Genomic DNA, 17,646 nt, shown 5'->3' on the forward strand with positions numbered 1-17,646 from the left:
TCTCCTGATAAGGGTTCTCCTGCCAGCGTCTCTAGGCGATACGAGTTGCGTAGCCGTTTGGTGATACGATGTGGCGCAGACTACTTGGGTAAGAGTTTATATCTAGCTTCGAGAGTATTGTGTAGGCTGCTGTGGAAGAATTGAACTAGTTGTCCCTCTGCAAAGATTAAACCAGATTCTCCTCGACGACCTTCCAAGAAATAAAGCGATTCTACTCGACTCAGTCCCATCCATCTTAAAAAATCTGACTAATGCGGATTCCGCCGCCTCATATCCTCAGTCGTCCGTCGAGCATGGTTGTTGGACAAATTTCCTCTCCTCGATCTCTCAGGGGTTGAATGTGGGCTGTTCCCATTAGATTGTGGCTGTCTCCGGGAGCTTACACCCTAACCCGAAAAACTTTGCCACTGCCTTATCATTAATGCACCGGATCGCCCTCGGGAGATATATCCAGCTATCATGGAAGCGATCTGACCAACCGAGAGTGACGGAAACGATTATCGATCCCTCTCATACCATGGACCATAGTGGTGATACAGTGCAACTTGATATTCGCCGCATTCACCAGGTCATTGTGCATCCCAGGTCACAAGCCACGATGAACCCGTATTCTTCACCAAAAGGGATTCTTAGATCCATCACATCTGACGCTAGACATTCGTCGACCACTGGAGCCAGGTACCCTCGTTTTCCGCACGACTTCCAGCTATTTTGGCGTTGTGCGACGAGATGACGGCGGAGAAGACCAACAATCAAGTGCACGTTTCTACCATGGTCTCTTCAACATCCTCTCCAGCTCTTCCACTTGGGTTGGCAGTGTCATACTGTCATTAGGCCCTGCTCTGCCGGCTCCTCTTGAGTTCATCGTCCTTTCCCGTACCAGTGCGGACCCTGGCGTGTACGACGAAGACAGTCTTGGAAGATTTTACTCTGGATGTATGTTATATGTGATAGCGGTAAGTGAGAATGAGGGTTTGGTGGAGCGCGTTAGATTGGGTATCATTCATGAATCCGCCTGGATTGCTTCGAGTGCGCAGGAGAAGGTGGTGTTTCTTCGGTGACAATATCCATCACGTACTTAAACAGGTCCACTCGGGTGATTAAGGTAAGGAATATTCCGTTCGAACGTGAGATGAATCTGACTGCTCGTACAGTCACGCCCCACCTTTCTAGGGTTTTCTACGATATCATTATCCTGTTGGTGAACTTGGACATCCGTTGTATATACATAGCGTGAGCGAGAAATGGTTCTTCCGATCCCGTCCGCGATGCGCATACAGTACAACAACTGTGCGAGCGCCTTCCTCCGGAACGACCGTTGACGAGAATAGAATTTATGTACCTCGCGGAGCAGGTCGAAAACGACGTCATAGGGATTGCAGATACCACAGCAAAATTTGCCTCAGTCACTGTTTGGATCAAGTAATCCCGTGGGCCGTGGCTGGGAGGAACACCGTCAGATATATCCGTTCATGAATACAATTCGCTTTTGTGAAACAACCCAATCACAATCAGAGATATAAAAAAACCGCTCCGCAAAGTCATAAGTCGGCAACACCGACTCCTAGTCTGTATATTTGGCTATCTACGCGCTAATTGGCATAGATGGATGAGACCGGGTGCGTAGCACGTGATCCGGAATGGATGGAATCTGTCAAATGGACGGGGCGACATCGCTTGCGTCCCTTTCCTGAGGCAAAAACCGGAAAGCTATGATGGGCACAGAGAGCGGTAGCCCCACACATTATCAGCTGAGATGCAGGACCGCTTACACCCAGGGCATTCTCCAATAAATATCCTGGACTTTCGACAACGAAAAGACTCATTCTCCACCCACCCTTTCACAATCATCTACATAACTTCCTTCAGTCCACAAAAACCCAGTCATGAAGGTGATGATATACCCCCTGTCATCGATTACAAGATCTGACGCGCTTCTAGATTATCGCTATCCTTTACAAGGGCGGTGAGGCTGCTACGAGCGAGCCCCGTCTCCTCGGTACTGTGGAGAACCAGGTTCGTCTTGTCTCGAAGGTTGTCTGCAACACATGCTTACTTTTAACTTTCTATACAGCTCGGTATTCGCAAGTGGCTTGAGTCTCAAGGCCACGAGTTCATCGTATGTGTCGATGTTCCTCTTGATTGCCATGCTTGTTTAGTTGCTTAATCCATGCATTTGTGTAGGTGTCCGACTCTAAGGAGGGCCCTGACAGCGACTTCCAGAAGCATATCGTTGATGTATGTTCAAATCCTACTACAGCCCTACTACTGTATACACATATATATCCGCGGGTACTTATTTTCTATCTTAGGCTGAGATCTTGATCACGACTCCATTCCACCCCGGGTACCTCACTGCAGAATTGGTCGAGAAGGTTGTTGATCATATTTCCAGATCAAGTCATTGATGCTCAACGGTTTCATACTTCATACTCCTGACAGGCCAAGAATCTTAAGCTCTGTGTCACCGCTGGTGTTGGCTCTGACCACATTGACCTCAACGCCGCTGTCAAACGTGGTATTCAGGTCCTGGAGGTCTCAGGCTCCAATGTCGTCTCCGTCGCTGAGCATGTTGTGATGTCTATCCTCCTGCTTGTCAGGAACTTTGTCCCAGCACACGAGGTATGACGATCCGCTGGCGCGCGCTTCCCTCTGCTGATTTCTCGCCCTCCTTAGATGATCGAGCGTGGAGACTGGATGGTTTCTGATATTGCTCGCAACGCCTTCGATCTCGAGGGCAAAGTCGTTGGCACCATTGGTGCTGGTCGTATTGGTTACCGCGTCCTCCAGCGTTTGATGCCCTTCGACTGTAAGGAGCTCATCTACTATGACTACGCTCCCCTGCCTGAAGGTTCGTACCACTCTATACTCGGGCATCTCCAGCTTGACTGATGCAATTACAGCTGCTGCCAAGGCCATCAATGCTCGTCGCGTCGAGGACCTCAAGGAATTCGTCTCGCAGTGCGATGTTGTCACTATCAACTGCCCTTTGCACGAGGGTACAATTGGTCTCGTTAACGCTGACCTTCTCAAGCACTTCAAGAAGGGTGCATGGCTCGTCAACACCGCTCGTGGTGCCATCTGTGACAAGGACGCCGTAGCTGCTGCTCTTGCAAGTGGTCACCTGAACGGTTCGCGACCCCACTACCTGATATCTGTTTATCGAGTTAACATGACAACAGGTTACGCCGGAGACGTTTGGAACGTCCAGCCCGCACCCAAAGACCACGTCTTGCGCACGGCTAAGAACGTCCTTGGCGGCGGTAACGGCATGGTACCCCACTACTCTGGTACCACTCTCGATGCTCAGGCTCGTTACGCAAACGGCACCAAGAGCATCATCGAGAACTATCTCTCTGGCAAGCCCCAGGAGCCTCAAAACATCATTGTTGGTATTGGCAAGTTCGAGACCAAGGCTTGTGAGTACCTATTTAGACTTTTCGCTCGTTGGTCTTTTCTGACATGATCTTGTAGACGGTCAACGTTGAAGTGCAGACGCGCCTCCCTGATATCCTTGATATCACCATTAACATGTATACAATATATATATGCACCTGTATGTCTATGGGAAGAACATTGAACGAGGATGTACATTATTGATAGTAGGAAATAATACAATGAAACATTCATATGAAGTCCACATTACGCACGAGTTCACTGAGTATCACTTACCAGACTGAGCAAGCCTTTTAAATAATTCCATCAGCCTGCATATCAAACAACTTCGACAGGTCAGATCTCTGCGTACTTCCTGGACAGTATCGTCATGCAGAGCATGAAATTCTTGCTTGTTCGTGATATTCATGTGGTTTCGGGAAGGATGTTAACTTTTCACCAACGACGGTTGCATCACGGAGAATTACGGTAATAGCAGAATCCAGTACGAGCTGTATCCGTGCGTAAGATCTTCTTCGCACTATAGTCGCTCTGTCAAGTTAGAGTCAAACCTAGAGTCGTACATTCTTATCAGGATACTTTGCGGCGGGGTTAGCATCATTGGACAGGACTAGATGTTTTACGTGCAATAAATAAAAAATTAATCACTTGCAAGTCTAAGCAAGGATGACGATGCATGAAATGAACAAGCAAGGATACGAGGGTAAGTATCATGGATCGTGAATCATGAACAGAAAAATCGACTCTGCAACGCTGACTCAACAAAACGACAAGGACTTCAACTAACATCGCATTGAGACTCATAACCGGAGTCCGTGGTTGAACTGCTCTGCATAAACGCCCTTTCGGGTTCTGCGTCCTGAAGGAAGCATGCGCTTGAGCAGCAATCGCGAGCACAAGCAATGAAGACTTTCGCCTTACCAAGTACTTGGAGAAATATCTGAATTAGAGCCATCAGCGACCTTCGTATCATTAAACGACAGAGCTTACAACATTAATATTGGGGGTGCTTGAAATTGTTTTCTAGGAAAGACATGCTGTGTGATCAGCCATACGCGCAAAAAAGTGAACTTGATGTGGATATGCGAGTGATTCAGGAAAATCACGATTCGTCCAGATCATCATATTACATGAATCATTCAGTTATCCAGCACCTCGTGAATCGTCGAATTAGCTTACGGATCCCGTGCGCAATCCGTCGACATCGATGGGAGTAAGGACGTGATATCTAAATATTATCGATAGAGATATGATGTCGTTGCTCTGCTCATCGCTGCTGCTTGAGACTTTTATACAAGTGTCAACCAGCAATGATTACATCAAGCAGCGAGGAACATCGATGGGAGAGGAGACCGTGAGATCTATTATCGATAAAGATGCTGTCATTAATATTGCTCCGAGTCATCGCCGCGCCGCAATCCCTGAAGCTTAAATATCCTTACAAAAAAGGCGTTAGACATCTCATCAGATGATCCGCCAAAACGCTCACTGGATACTCCAAGACGTCGACTGGACGGCTGCGGACGCACTCGCATCGCTCTGTCGCTTTGATGCCAACTAGCGGTTTGTCACGTCGATTCGAAACGCACGAATCAACGGGTGAAATGATCGATTGACATCCATGGGCATTGTAAAATTCGAATATTGGGACTCGGAACCTGCATGGGGCTTAGGAAAGGCGAATATACCATACGCGCAAAAAAAAAAACAAAAAAAAGAGAGAGAGAAAGAACTTGAAGTAGATATGCGAGTGATTCATGACAATCACGATTCATGCGAATTATCGTATTACATAAATCACTCGTATGTCAACGTTTCAACCACGATCCCGTGCAGAATTCGTCGACATCGATGGGAGTCACGGTGAGCACAGACGTGATATCTATGGTCGTTGGAGATATTAATATTGTGTCATTGCTCTGCTCTGCTCATCGATGCTGCTTGGGATCTTGAGAGGGGAAACTGGAAGAATGACCTGACGAGGACCATACTAGTACTGATGGTGGACATACTATGACGCGGTTTGAAATTTCAACGAGGTATGTGTTCCCAAAATTAGGAAATTTCTGCACCAAAAGCTTCAGGCCCGGGCGTTCAGAAGACTACGTCTTGTACGAGCAACAACTCCTGACACCAAAATGAAGTGATAAAGTGATGCAGCTATTAATCAGATTCAAATACGATTTCATCTCTTATCACCAATTCGCCATACTTACATCATGACTGCCTCTCAATTGAGAATTTGAGATTGGATACTTATACCCAAAACGACGCGTACGATGCAAATAAACCAGTTACAAGCCCAATCCATAAGGAACATCATACTAAAGTGCCAGCACCTAGATACCTGTGATGCAATGCGAACTCAAACTACCGTACCACAAACCCACATACCACACCACACATCAAGGCCTCACCCCCTCACACTCCCCTGTTCACTCATATACATCCCCCTCCCATACCCACCCCCACCCCCAATATTAACACTCACATACGACCCATCATCTCTCTCCCTCCCCCCAGCACTCCCACTCCTCCCATACCCAACCCCCATACCTAACCCCCTCCCCCCTCCTCCTCCCCCACCCCCACCAGCACTCCCCAAACTCCCACTCAAAGGCACCCCCCCACCCGCACTATACCTCGGAGTCCCAGTAGCAGTATACAAACTCGCAGCACTCCCCGCAGCCCTATACTTCCTCGGCGGCGTTCTCCGCGTAAGCGTATCAGTGTCGCTACTACTGCTCTCATCTGATTCTGGGGCGAATTTTTGAGAGGGTGGGGGGATTACTGCTGGGCCTTGGTTAGCGTCGTTATAGTCGTGGTGGTCGTAATCGTACTCGTAGTCGTGGTTGGAGTTGGAGTTGGAGTTGTGGGATTGGGATTGAGATTTGGAGTAGTTGAGGGATTGGTGCGTTTGTTTGGGACTGCAGGGGATAGGGATGGCGCTTCCTGTGAATTGGTGTTGCGAGGGGGCGGGGATGGGTTTTGGTGCTGGTGTGTACTGTGCGCGGGGAACTGGAGACGGAATTGGAGCTGTTGCTGAAGCTGGGGTTGGAGGGCCGATGGGTACGAATCCAGGGGGAAGCTGACCTCCGGGTAAACCAATAGGAACCGTACTCCCCGTAGGTGGTAAAGGGGCCATCGACGGCGTCCCTCCCGGTGAATACGGACGCGACGGCAAAGGCCGGTCGGCATCAGCAGGGCTAAGGAAGTAGGGACGCTGTCCAGACGCTGTGGCTTGCGACATATTAGATGCAGGACGTGACTGGTGCAAACGTTTATCAATATTGATGCCAGGGCGGGGAAGATGTGGGTACTCACGGGCGGTTGGATGGTGATGCCGACGGTGCCGCTTGATGATGTGCTGATGGGACGCGTTGAATCTCGTGCTGGTGATCTGGATGCTGATACGGTAGAGGGTGTCCCCTGCCTCCGAACCGAACCCCTAGATGAACGCGTTGCTGGCATAGACACGTGTACGAAGCCTGCCTGCACGAAAATCAACACGACGAAGAATTTATCCGATCAAACGAGACACACCTCGTCCACATCATCTTCAACGCTCGGTCTCATGCTCCGGCTACCAGGCGTACTCTGCTCCTGCACACTCATCACCTCAGGAATGACGCTCAGCCCACCAGATCGATTAGCAGGGTGCTCTGGTGGACTGAGAAGTTCCAGTTCTGACGTCCTCGTAGAGCCGATGCTTTCTGTGACCGAAGCTCTACGACGTACCGCTCGTGAGTGGCGGGAATCTGAAGCAGGTACTGCGTATACGGGCACGCCAGGGGTTCGGGGTTCTGGTACCATGAGAACGGGATCATCGAGTGGTATCGGTAGCGCATGCAAAGGAGAACCCGGACTCGAGTGGATCGGGGAGGGTGTACGACGACCGCGCTGGAGCTCGTGTGGAGGTGGCAAGCGGATGATGAGAGAAGCATCAGCTTCTGGGATCCAGCTGTCTGAAGGAAAGTCATGTAACGCGTGGGCAGGGGAGAACATGGTACTACGCGCAGATGTGTTCTGTGCTGGACGTGTTTGTGGTCGTGTTTGTGGTTGTGGTCGTGATTGTGGTTGTGGTCGTGATTGTGGTTGTGGCTGGGGGCGGGGACGTGTAGGCGTACGAGGACGCGAGGATTCACCAGTGTTTTCACTAGATGAAGCGCGTGATACCGGTTCTGGTCTGAATCGGGGCGTGGTGGATCGAGTGTATCGGGGATCAGAGTCCTGCACGTCTCCCTTTGAATTACTAGTTTCGTCGTCACTCGCGCTAGAAAAGTAACGTTCGAGGACACGATCGGCGGTTACTCGACCTTGTGCGTAAGCCCTTGCTCCTCCCGTGGACGTAGCCCATATCCTTCCCCATCTCTAATCCTTCCTGGAGGCCCTGCTTCCTTCCCTCCTCGCGAGCGACTTCGATCATCTTCTCCTTCCATGACCTTGCGGAATCTGCTTCTTAGCTTTGCAGCTTCCTCCTCTGCCTCCCTCCTCCTTCCCTCGACGTCCTTCAACACGCCCTGCGCGCGGAAGATCTCCTTCTGCGCTTGTTCGAGTGCGTCTTTGTATAACCTCAGCTCTTCAGTCAAACGCACGACTTCACCCTGCGAGACCAAGCGAGTATCATTCGCGTTTTTGAACCGTATGCATGCTTCTTTTGCTTTAAACTCTGCATTATCTGCGCGTTCCTGCTCGAACGAAAGTTGTGAATTCAAGAGAGAGACGTCTGCGCGGAGGTCGCGTACAGCGATTTCTGCGTCTGCGAGGAGTTGTAGGACTTCGCGGTTTGTGGGGTTGTGGGAGCTTGAGCGGGAGATGGGCTTTGAGGCGGTAGAGTGGCGAGATTTGGAACGCTTTGAGGCGGTAGAGTGGTGGGAGTGGGAACGTGTGAGGGGTGGCACTGGGAGTGGCTCGGGGAATTGTGGGTCTTGACTACGACTTGGCCCTGCTGTTGGAGGGCTTGGTGGTTCGCTCATTGGTTCACTCGGGCTATGGGATGGTCGAGGGTTAGTCTGATTTTATATTGATAAGGGTGTTTTACATACAAGATTTGATGTATCGGTGGAGGAGGGGGACGGGGTGGGTGATTAGGAAGTGCAGCTTCCTAGGGTTTTACATGTCTTATGTGATAATCAGCGCCATTGTATTCGAGAAGCACTATAAGCTTCGAAATTACATAAGCAAAAGGTTATATCAACATCTAGCGCTTGAACACGACCGTTCGTCTGCCGTGTCCTCAGTTGAGACATTCTGTCGGCGTTTTGCTAGCTAGTCACTTTGACTAAAACACACCAAAAAGTCTCAACTAATTGACTGGCCAAATACCCTCTACGCTTGAGTACTCTCGTTAGCGGTGGTGACCACGGCCCGATGATGGATCAAATCTCAAAGGTGGCCGCACTGCCCGAGTGCTTGTCATTATCACCTTCGAAACTTGACCCTCATGGTCTCGGCACTCAGGCGTCGAATCCAGCACAGAAAACCGGGCAGTCAAGTTTGTCATCTATGCACTTGCCTGGCAAGATGACGAATACAGTATTCTTGTGATAAGTGATACATCAGTAGTAACTTACGGTATCGTGTCTGTACACCAAAAACCATTGACTCAGACTCGCTGGGGTTAACTTACGAAACAACTGACGCGTGTTTTTCGCCAACAGTCCATGATGCGCTGTGGATATCGTCACCGAGAAGCCCGGAACAATAGTACCATCGTCAAGGTCCATAGATCCGAATCCTCTCTTCTGCTGGTTCTAACATACCATCAACAGGCATTCCGGATCCGACTTCCCATATACATCTTCCACCGATATTAACATATCCAGACGATGAAACGTTGAAGTCCCCGTTTCTCCACGGACCGCGGTGATGGGGCATCATTCAACACGTGTATCAGGCGAAGCATGCCCGCAACCCTTTTTCATGAGTCACGCGTCTTACTGGCAAATCACTAAACACCGCGATCCTAGATGGGACGTCGGTCCGACTCCATGCTTCGCGTGCGACTCTGAGAGCTTTCTCGTACCGGTACCCTTTACCCTATCATCCCTTACTAGCACCGCTGATCATGTCCGCACACAGCCTCTTGACGCTCGATCCTCTAGGCAGAGACGCTCCCATACATGTCTACGACACAGCCAGTGAATGGTTCACAGCATTCACTTCAAAACGACATCAATGTAATCCTCCACATCTATCAACCGGATCCTCGCGCTCACTTGGGATCTCCGCATATTTGTAAAAAGACATCATCGAGTGTCTTTTGCGCTAGGCTAGCAGAGACTGCATTCCCCAATATCAAGATTCACCTGTACCTACGTGAAAACGGTCTCCTTGTTGCTAAGTTTCAGCACCCATGCCCCACCTCGTCTCCTGCGTTTATACGTCGAGTTCGAGACGAAAGTTAGAGAAGGCCTAGGGGCTGGAGTCGCTTATCTCATTCATTCTTTCGAAGTGGAGAGGAAAGGGTTACGCGCCTTCAAGCACTCGCCTTTTTCCCCGAGCATGTTTTTCCTTTCTTTTTCTTTGCATTTATAGGACCGCGAAATTGACACTGACAGAGCTCTCCCCGAAGACTGGTGATCTGGATTCTGTGCCAATTACACAACAACGCCGTGACTCGACGGTCGTCGTCCTTGACGCTGGGTATACAGGCTTGGAAACGCAGCGAGGCTCAAGTATCCCAGCGTGCGCACGCTCGTGTTTGATAAAAAACTATGCATTGATGATATGGTGAGTATGCTGCGTTGTATGGTGATTTAAGAGGTGATATCGAATTGCTCGGTTGATGGATAACTTACTGGTCTCTTTGCCTTCGTGAAACTACCTGTAAAAACGTGCTATAGGAATTTGTGGGACGTGGACTCGCACTGGCGCAGGGTCCAGCGAAGCAATTTGAGTTGTACCCGCAACCCCTTTCGCGTCACACACCCCGCCGCCATCATCACCTTGCTTGCAAGGTCATCGGAAAAAATAATGGAGAAAGCCGGCTATATTGATTCGTCAAAGTCATACCGTCAGATTATCAGTCGCGTCAGTTAGACCAATCTTCTTTTCTTACATAGCATGGAACTGTTTTTTTTTTCACTTTGAACAATCGCAGATTCATCCTCAACCGCGTCGTCAATCTGCTAGACTATGAATGCATCGGGAGTCCCTTCGAGTTAATTCGAAGATCAGAGAGGTAGATGCACTAGCTGTCTACGTTGAAACACGATATTGTGGTGTAGTCCCTTTCGCTACAGAAACTGTATCATGATTGATGGACTCTCTTGTAGCATGGACGAAAACCCCCCATGTCTATCCATGTCTCTCAACTCAATCAGCATATATATGGAGCACCAGTACTCGTGTCATCACATCTTCTCTCTCATTTCCTCTAACCCTACCCTCTCGTAGCACTCCGCCGTTCTAGTGCTCTCGACGTGCATCTGAGGTGAAGTGGGATGCACCCATCGCCCTGTTCATGACCCGCTACTCTCTGTCGTATTTGCCGTGTTGTAAATGAACTTGTGTTACACATTCACTGTCATTCAGTACTGTATAGTAGAAAACAGTGTAGTAAAATGGACGTTCTCATTGTCAACGCTCATACAAATACAAGATCTTCAGCAATCGTTATTCAATGACATTACGCTATTTACATAACCTTCCCCATCATCGGTTAGCAGTGTCGACCCTCACTGGCAGTGTAAGTCAGCAGAAAACGACTATTATGGAAAGTTGAGCATCATATTTTTGATCTCAGCACTCAGTGAAATTGGCAAGCCCAGCGTCTATCGTGCCGATCACAAAGAACTACACGTGCTGCCGCATACCCTCAAATTTCAAGACCTCACCCATTTCTCCTCACCTTCTCACCGTTTTACACACAGTCCCCATATCCTACTACTCAGCTCCTTCGTGTTGCTTGTCATTATGATTTACCTCACTCTCGCGCCATCATGCCCGGGAGCTTGGAAGGTCGATGCATCAGACTGGAAGGTGGGTCACTCCATACAACCTTGGGATCCGTTTCATAGGTTTCGTGCTCTACTTACAGTCGTTGGAGGAAAGAGTCCCTTCAGGGTGCGTACCCGCAGGCATTATCATATTCATCAATGTCGACTCGAGGAGGCGTTGTCCGAGTCCTGTCATCAAACAAATATTTAGCTTGAGGCGAGACTGAGACGTTGTAAAGCCTCCCACGAGATTCGATTCCAGTACTCATTAACGGCTGCAAATCAACAGATACTTCACCTAGATCATCACTAGAGAGCCCGGCATCCTTTGAACTCGGTCGAATGCTCGGTCATGAAGAAGTGATCAGCAAAGTTGTGGAATGAGCTTTTCGATCATGGAGACGAACCTTTTGGTGAGCAGTCTGCTTTCCATTCAGGCATGTCTATCAGCTTGTCGTAGAACTGTCCTTTCCACCTATTAGTGGTATTCATCCTTGCCTCACGCTGAAGGTCGCTGTTGTGCGCACTGGTGGAAATCAGGGCGGTGCACTGCTCGATGTAAGCGATGCTAGCACCCGTGCCTTCGGTTTCTGCTAACATAATGCAATCTGTAGTCTATCTTTGGGCTCCTCGGCCTGCTACTCCGCCCCTCGCCCGTCCAGGAAGTGTTCTGTACTATCATCTGGATGAAGGAGGGAATGTTTCAGCTTTCCATCAAACAATTCTGGAAAGCGTGCGATTGAGTTCCTAGTAATGTTAGTCGTCGCACAAGCATGGCCTACGCGAGTCGTGTGACGATCTTGCAGAACAGCATACTTGGTACAAGACGACGCCCTGTGGTGGGGCTGGGCCATTTATTTTCTTATTCATTCGAATCACGCGTGCTGCCTTTTTGCACATAGCTGTAATACGTGGGAGGTACTGCCAGGCAAGCTCGTAAAGGGCCTGAAATAACCTCGATCATTCATACTAGCATGGAACTACCTAGAACTACTGAAACGCCTCTAATTAGACCCGCTACACCGGCAGTATGGTACGTCTAACAACGTGGGAGCATTAGGGGCCACAGATTGGCAGATTTACAGACCGGTGCGAGACTCTTTGACAGGCGTTAATTAACGTTAACAGCTACCTCCACATCCAGCCTGTCTATTCGGCTAAGGCATGGCGATTAACAGAAACTCACCCGGTATCTCCGCTCGCATCTTTCACAGGTCTATATTTGCCTTCTTGCTGCTCCTTGTGGCATTTTATTGCTTTCAGAATGGCTTCATGCTGGATATAGAGCCCCAGATGATGTTTTCTTCTAGCCGAACTCATTGTCCAATAAAGTGTTTTGATGCAACTTGGGTCGACATGGAGCAAACTCGGTATTCTTGGGATTGTAGATATCCTACCGGAGAAAGGAGAGCTTTGGAATGTGGGCACTATGTTGTCTCCTCGTCGGCTTTTTAGGTCAGACTTGGATTTTGCCCGGAAATTCTGAATTCTGAGCTTTGGAAGGCGGGTAAGTGATCTTGCCATCTTTTTAGGTCAGATTTGATTTTACCCGTGTACGAATGTCGTCTTCATATTTATATTGACGAGGGTGTTGGTGGGTTCTGGGACAGGATAGTACAATGGCATAGATCTGATATGATGATGTTTTTGGTCAGGTACCACAACGAATTCTTTCTTATCTTCAGTCCTTTTCTGACCCCCGAAGGTCACAAGTACAAGGGACGAAAACGGCCCCTCTTTGTGATTATAAGGTGCATTTCCTGCCTTGGGTATCTACCCACGTACTGTTGACTCTAACCATGATCCCTACATTCGATACTCGCCTTGCTATCCTCGCCGCCTTACCCATTTCATTTGTTGGCATCACCGCCCTGGGGCGGTTCGTTAAGAACAGACAGAACAAGCCTTCCATTCCTCCTGGGCCAATGCCGCTCCCCTTAATAGGGAACATTTTATCTATTGATGCTAAAGCACCGTGGTTGACTTATGCTCAATGGCATGCTGTTTATGGTACGTTTCCGGACATTTTAGTGCATTTCTGGTGCAAACCATTCTATCAGGGAATTTGTTCTTCATGCGGATTCTAGACCAGGATGTAGTCGTGATCAATTCTGAGCATGTTGCAAAAGCCTTAATGGACAAGCGGTCTCGCATTTACTCCGATCGACCATACTTAGCCACAAGGGAGCCGTGTGTTCTTCTAATATTTTTACCATTCAATCATTCTGAAGTGCAGGCAGATTTGGGTGGGCGGTCGTCTTTGCATTCACACCTTATGGTGATGAATGGCGTCTTTCCCGACGAGTCTTCCATCAAACTTTCCGTCCCGAGTCTGCAGTAAAGTTTCGCCCCATGCAGATGAAACGGGCCCATGAGTTGATCGTAAACCTAATCGAGGACCCTCAAGGTTATCATACCCACTTGGCAACGTGAGCCAACTGGTTTGTAGATATTGAACGGTTGTTGATCCTATTCCAGATTCTCGTCTTCTGTTGCGATGGAAGTTGTCTATGACTACCAGACAAAAGCTCGCGATGATCCTCTGGTTCGAACTGCGGAAAACGCAGTAGCTCTTGGTTTTTCTATGATTACTCCAGAGAAATCAATTTTGCTCAAGGCCTTCCCCTTCTGTAAGCTCAGCTTTCTCTGATGAGAAAGAGTTAATATTCTGTACTCCCATGCAGTACTCAAGTTACCTGACTGGTGCTGGGGATCCTCGATAAAACGCGATGCTCAATCCTCGAGGAATGGTATGTCTGAAATGACGGAGGTACCGTTTCAATACGCACAACAGCATATGGTAGGCATTTTTGCATTATTTAATTTGATCCTAGACATTGATTGAAATTCCGTACTTTCCAAGGCCGAAAACTTGTCCAATGGCCAGCTTTCAATGGTGACAGAAAATTTGCAACGGATGGAGAAGCAAGACGAGGGATCCAAACCAAAGTTCGAGGCTGCATTAAAGAGAGCAGCTACTACTGCTATTGTGGGTTCGTGGCCATTTACGAGGGACTATGCTCTTGATAAATACCTAATATGCAGGTTCATATGAGACGGTCAGTAGATGTCCGAACCGTATTGTCTGCTGCTCAATTTCTTGACAGACTACTTCGACCTTGATGGTTTTTGTTCTCGCCATGGTGTCTTACCCAGATGTTCAACAACGCGCACAAGCGGAGATCGACTCAGTCGTTGGAAGCGATCGCTTGCCTACGTTTGAGGACAGGGGATCACTGCCCTACGTCGAATCAGTTCTTCGGGAGGTTTTCCGATGGTACCCCATTGTACCCCTTGGTATTCTCCCTCGCTGAGTGATCCCGCCTTTACTGAAGATGATATTCCAGGTGTGCCACACGCTACATCGAGTGACGATATATATGAAGGTTACTTCATTCCACGAGGTCTGTCGTCTATGTCCAATTCACAAACCATTTTTAATATTGTACATCAGGAACGACCGTGGTATGCAACACATGGTTAGACACATTCTCCCCAGTTTTCGAGATGCTGATGTTATCTTGCAGGGGCATTGCACGAGATGAAAAGCGGTACCCCAAACCGTCTCGTTTTATGCCAGAGAGATTCATGGACGTCAACGGCGCATTGACGGATGATGACCCTGCGGAATACATTTTCGGCTTAGGTCGGCGAGGATGTCCGGGTGGGTAGAGCAATCTTGATGCTGTATGGCTTGTGATGAGTTGAGACATTAACATTTTTCAATCAGGCCGGTTTACTGCTGATTCCTCAGCGTGGTCTGCTATTGTGACCATGTTGGCCACGGTAGACTTTTCTCTTGCCAAAGATGACCAGGGCAAAGCGATTGACTTCACCCCCCAATTCACGACGGGACTCACTCAGTACTTGATTTCCTAGTGTCATTTCACTCTCCCATTACTCACAGTTTCTTTTCTTTAGCTCGCCTACGGCCTTCCCTTGCAGTATTACACCACGTGTTCACCTCCATTCGGGAATTTTTTGACGAGCGACAATGGGCAGTGACTTGTGTGAGGAATAATTTTGTGTATGATTCCTGTCATCAGTTACACGGGCAGAACATAAATGAGGTCTCTATCTGGAGTAGGACAGTCCATTGAAGGTAGTTTTGCATATGTGGGTTTTGACTCATTGAGGGAATTACTTGTTCCATACAGCCCGAGAGCAGCCACGGTTCATTATAAACATCAACATGCGTAGAATAGGGGCTCGACTACCATGCGCAGCAGTCGTGACCTCACTGTGGCCCGGCACTGCATGTTGGAGTCCGAAACGTCCGAGCCAGTGACGACAGCCGAAGAGTAGGATACGAGTGTAACCGAAAAGGGCTCGAGCGAGGGACGATTTGACGTCGGCTCCAGCTCGTCCATATTGCAATGACTCGTTTGCTGCGATACGTATATTTTTCGTCTCTATGCTAACTTACCATAAAGACCCGTTCACATTCGTACGAACATCTCAGCTCCTTCAGAGACTGAGATGTAAGCCCCAGTTATTTTTCCCTTACTTTACATTGCTAACGAGTTGTAGATACTTTGTTTTCTATCAGGTACATGACTCGTACAATGAGCTCCTTCAGAGACTGAGATATACTATCAGTGTCCCGTCCCGCTCGTTACTATTCACTTTATTGCATGCCCAGCAGGCACATCAGGAAAACTACTGGTTGCTTAATTTACTTTATTTGTCACTTAATTGTCTGAAAAGGGACATATAAGTCGTTTGAGTGAAAAAGCGCGAGCCGCTTAATTAAGCCCACTCCTCGTCTGGATTTTCACTTATCTCGCACTTATTTGACTTGAAAAAAGCAGAGAAAGCGGCACAAGCCTTTCATAGTAGTAAGAAAAGGGCATACATAGAAAGCGTGATAAGCGCGGAATTAAGTAATGATGCGAGCAAAAAAGCGGAGGCAGCAGGAAATATGATAGCAGCAGAAAACATGACACTGGTGGGGGTGGAAAACTGACGGTGCCCTTCATGCAACTTGAATGGTTAACAAAATCCTGCAGCGAGGGTTGTCAGTGAGATTAAGCCTGGATGATCCACACTCACAAATCATAGCTCGCTCGTCCTCATCTGACTCGTTGTCATTGAGAGAGCTCGCCGGTGTATCAGCGACGTCATATACTGTAGCATGTGCCATCTCTATGGTGGCCTCCATGTACCCAGCAGGCTTGCTCAAAATAGACTTTGTGAATGCTTTGGTTGCTTTGGACCAGAGAGTTGCCGAAAATAAGAATGGAATGTTAGTCTCCTTACCCGTAAGCTTGTTGAGAACCTTTGGTAACTTGATGGTCACTTTACTCCGTGATGCGGACGACAAAACATCTTGAACCTTGAGATTTTTGCTCTTGATCATCCCAAGGGCGTGCTCGATCTAAAAAAAAATGAGTGTGATTAAGCCATTTTAAATCGAACTCACTGCTACAGCACAGAGGGCAAGAACCCATGACATCCCACTCATTGCAAGCTCATGCATGTCGAAGGAGGGAACCTCCACATACCCTTTGATGGCATTGAGGTGCGCTGTGCCAAACAGCTGCAATATGAAGGGAGAGCAGTATGCTGTGAGGGGAGATGGACTGTCGGGATTTTCGAACAAGAAGGCCCAATTATTGAGAAGGAAAGTCGCAAGGACACTTGGAGCACAGTCAGGATTCCGTGTCATAAAGTCCATGATGATGACTATGGCTGTTGAGCCGAAATTACTGCGCCATTCTGAGATGCGCTGTGCGGTCTGATTACAGATATAGTATTAGTCACTAGAATTTGATATAATGGGGGACTTACAAGTGAATGTACCATGCTGCCGTGAGCAAGATCAATATTGAGGTCTTTGTATACTGCGTTAAAGACGAGCTGAGCATGATGGAGAAGGACTTCGTCTGGGATAACCCAGACATTTTCATAACTTCCAGCCCACAGCATTATCATAGGGAGATATTTTTTCGTCCAGCGTTGGTCTGCTTGCATTGCTGCAGGTAAGTCCACCGTACAATAGGCGCCGCGTGTTTTCATGTGCTCTGCTGTGGTGTCCACATTCTGCTGGTGTTTGGGTTTGGCAAGGAATACTGGGAACACGTGTGGCGGGAGGTTCAATCTTGGCCTTTTTTTGAGCGGGTGGCTGGCTATCAGCGACAGAAGTGGTAACGGACGTCTGTGTAAGTGTCAGAATGAGTGCTGTTAGGGTCACGATCCTTACCGAGGTTGTCCTATGTGAAACTTTCTCCTCCTTCACTACAATAGGTTCCTGCTGGGATGATTCACTAGAACCCAAGATTGGGTCATCGACGAGAACACCACCTTCAAT

At 48.4% G+C, this 17,646-nt stretch overlaps 5 protein-coding genes across 5 annotated transcripts; 3 read left to right on the forward strand and 2 right to left on the reverse strand.

Moving 5' to 3' along the window:
- Window positions 1–1,614: 1,614 nt before the first annotated feature.
- EDB91DRAFT_1345753 (uncharacterized protein) lies at window positions 1,615–3,695 on the forward strand. Its single transcript, XM_041325856.1, has 11 exons — window positions 1,615–1,731; window positions 1,821–1,892; window positions 1,942–2,016; window positions 2,075–2,119; window positions 2,185–2,238; window positions 2,313–2,375; window positions 2,443–2,622; window positions 2,677–2,851; window positions 2,904–3,131; window positions 3,183–3,419; window positions 3,475–3,695. Exons 2-11 carry the CDS (start codon window positions 1,887–1,889, stop codon window positions 3,486–3,488), a joined length of 1,077 nt encoding a protein of 358 aa, XP_041179428.1. The 5' UTR covers window positions 1,615–1,731; window positions 1,821–1,886; the 3' UTR covers window positions 3,489–3,695.
- A 1,601-nt stretch (window positions 3,696–5,296) lies between these two features.
- Window positions 5,297–8,372, reverse strand: EDB91DRAFT_1080379 (uncharacterized protein; the record flags this gene model as incomplete). Its single annotated transcript, XM_041315222.1, has 7 exons — window positions 5,297–5,371; window positions 5,409–5,498; window positions 5,888–6,664; window positions 6,721–6,888; window positions 6,940–7,361; window positions 7,524–7,669; window positions 7,708–8,372. 7 exons carry the CDS (start codon window positions 8,370–8,372, stop codon window positions 5,297–5,299), a joined length of 2,343 nt encoding a protein of 780 aa, XP_041179429.1.
- A 3,359-nt stretch (window positions 8,373–11,731) lies between these two features.
- On the forward strand, window positions 11,732–12,079 carry EDB91DRAFT_1246349 (uncharacterized protein; the record flags this gene model as incomplete). The annotated part of the gene is made up of 3 exons (XM_041322649.1): window positions 11,732–11,749; window positions 11,787–11,894; window positions 11,951–12,079. The coding sequence occupies 3 exons, from the start codon at window positions 11,732–11,734 to the stop codon at window positions 12,077–12,079; spliced, it is 255 nt and encodes an 84-aa protein (XP_041179430.1).
- Window positions 12,080–13,135: 1,056 nt separating this feature from the next.
- EDB91DRAFT_1050027 (cytochrome P450) lies at window positions 13,136–15,321 on the forward strand (the record flags this gene model as incomplete). The annotated part of the gene is made up of 13 exons (XM_041313505.1): window positions 13,136–13,346; window positions 13,397–13,526; window positions 13,577–13,765; window positions 13,815–13,966; window positions 14,021–14,136; window positions 14,200–14,329; window positions 14,382–14,395; window positions 14,444–14,633; window positions 14,684–14,740; window positions 14,791–14,815; window positions 14,864–15,000; window positions 15,067–15,199; window positions 15,258–15,321. The coding sequence occupies 13 exons, from the start codon at window positions 13,136–13,138 to the stop codon at window positions 15,319–15,321; spliced, it is 1,548 nt and encodes a 515-aa protein (XP_041179431.1).
- Window positions 15,322–16,141: 820 nt separating this feature from the next.
- EDB91DRAFT_151167 (uncharacterized protein) lies at window positions 16,142–17,602 on the reverse strand. The gene is made up of 5 exons (XM_041326243.1): window positions 17,539–17,602; window positions 17,127–17,493; window positions 16,759–17,073; window positions 16,389–16,713; window positions 16,142–16,339 (listed from the first exon to the last, which is right to left on the reverse strand). Coding segments are annotated over exons 2-5 (870 nt in total). The 5' UTR covers window positions 17,355–17,493; window positions 17,539–17,602; the 3' UTR covers window positions 16,142–16,337.
- Window positions 17,603–17,646: the final 44 nt, after the last annotated feature.

The sequence above is a fragment of the Suillus paluster genome, assembly GCF_016628075.1.
Source record: "Suillus paluster strain FC165 chromosome Unknown EDB91scaffold_14, whole genome shotgun sequence".
In the NCBI taxonomy this organism is placed as follows: domain Eukaryota; kingdom Fungi; phylum Basidiomycota; class Agaricomycetes; order Boletales; family Suillaceae; genus Suillus; species Suillus paluster.

What these genes read in the sequence shown, in the direction of transcription:
- EDB91DRAFT_1345753 (XM_041325856.1), top strand. An exon ending in CTGCAGAATTGGTCGAGAAG is followed by an intron (nt 2,376 to 2,442) that starts GTTGTTGATCAT and finishes TACTCCTGACAG; the next exon opens with GCCAAGAATCTTAAGCTCTG. An exon ending in TGCAAGTGGTCACCTGAACG is followed by an intron (nt 3,132 to 3,182) that starts GTTCGCGACCCC and finishes ACATGACAACAG; the next exon opens with GTTACGCCGGAGACGTTTGG.
- EDB91DRAFT_151167 (XM_041326243.1), bottom strand. Translation starts at nt 17,354, where the DNA reads ATGAAAACACGCGGCGCCTATTGTACGGTGGACTTACCTGCAGCAATG. An exon ending in GCAGCATGGTACATTCACTT is followed by an intron (nt 17,074 to 17,126) that starts GTAAGTCCCCCA and finishes ATCTGTAATCAG; the next exon opens with ACCGCACAGCGCATCTCAGA. An exon ending in TTGCCCTCTGTGCTGTAGCA is followed by an intron (nt 16,714 to 16,758) that starts GTGAGTTCGATT and finishes ATTTTTTTTTAG; the next exon opens with ATCGAGCACGCCCTTGGGAT.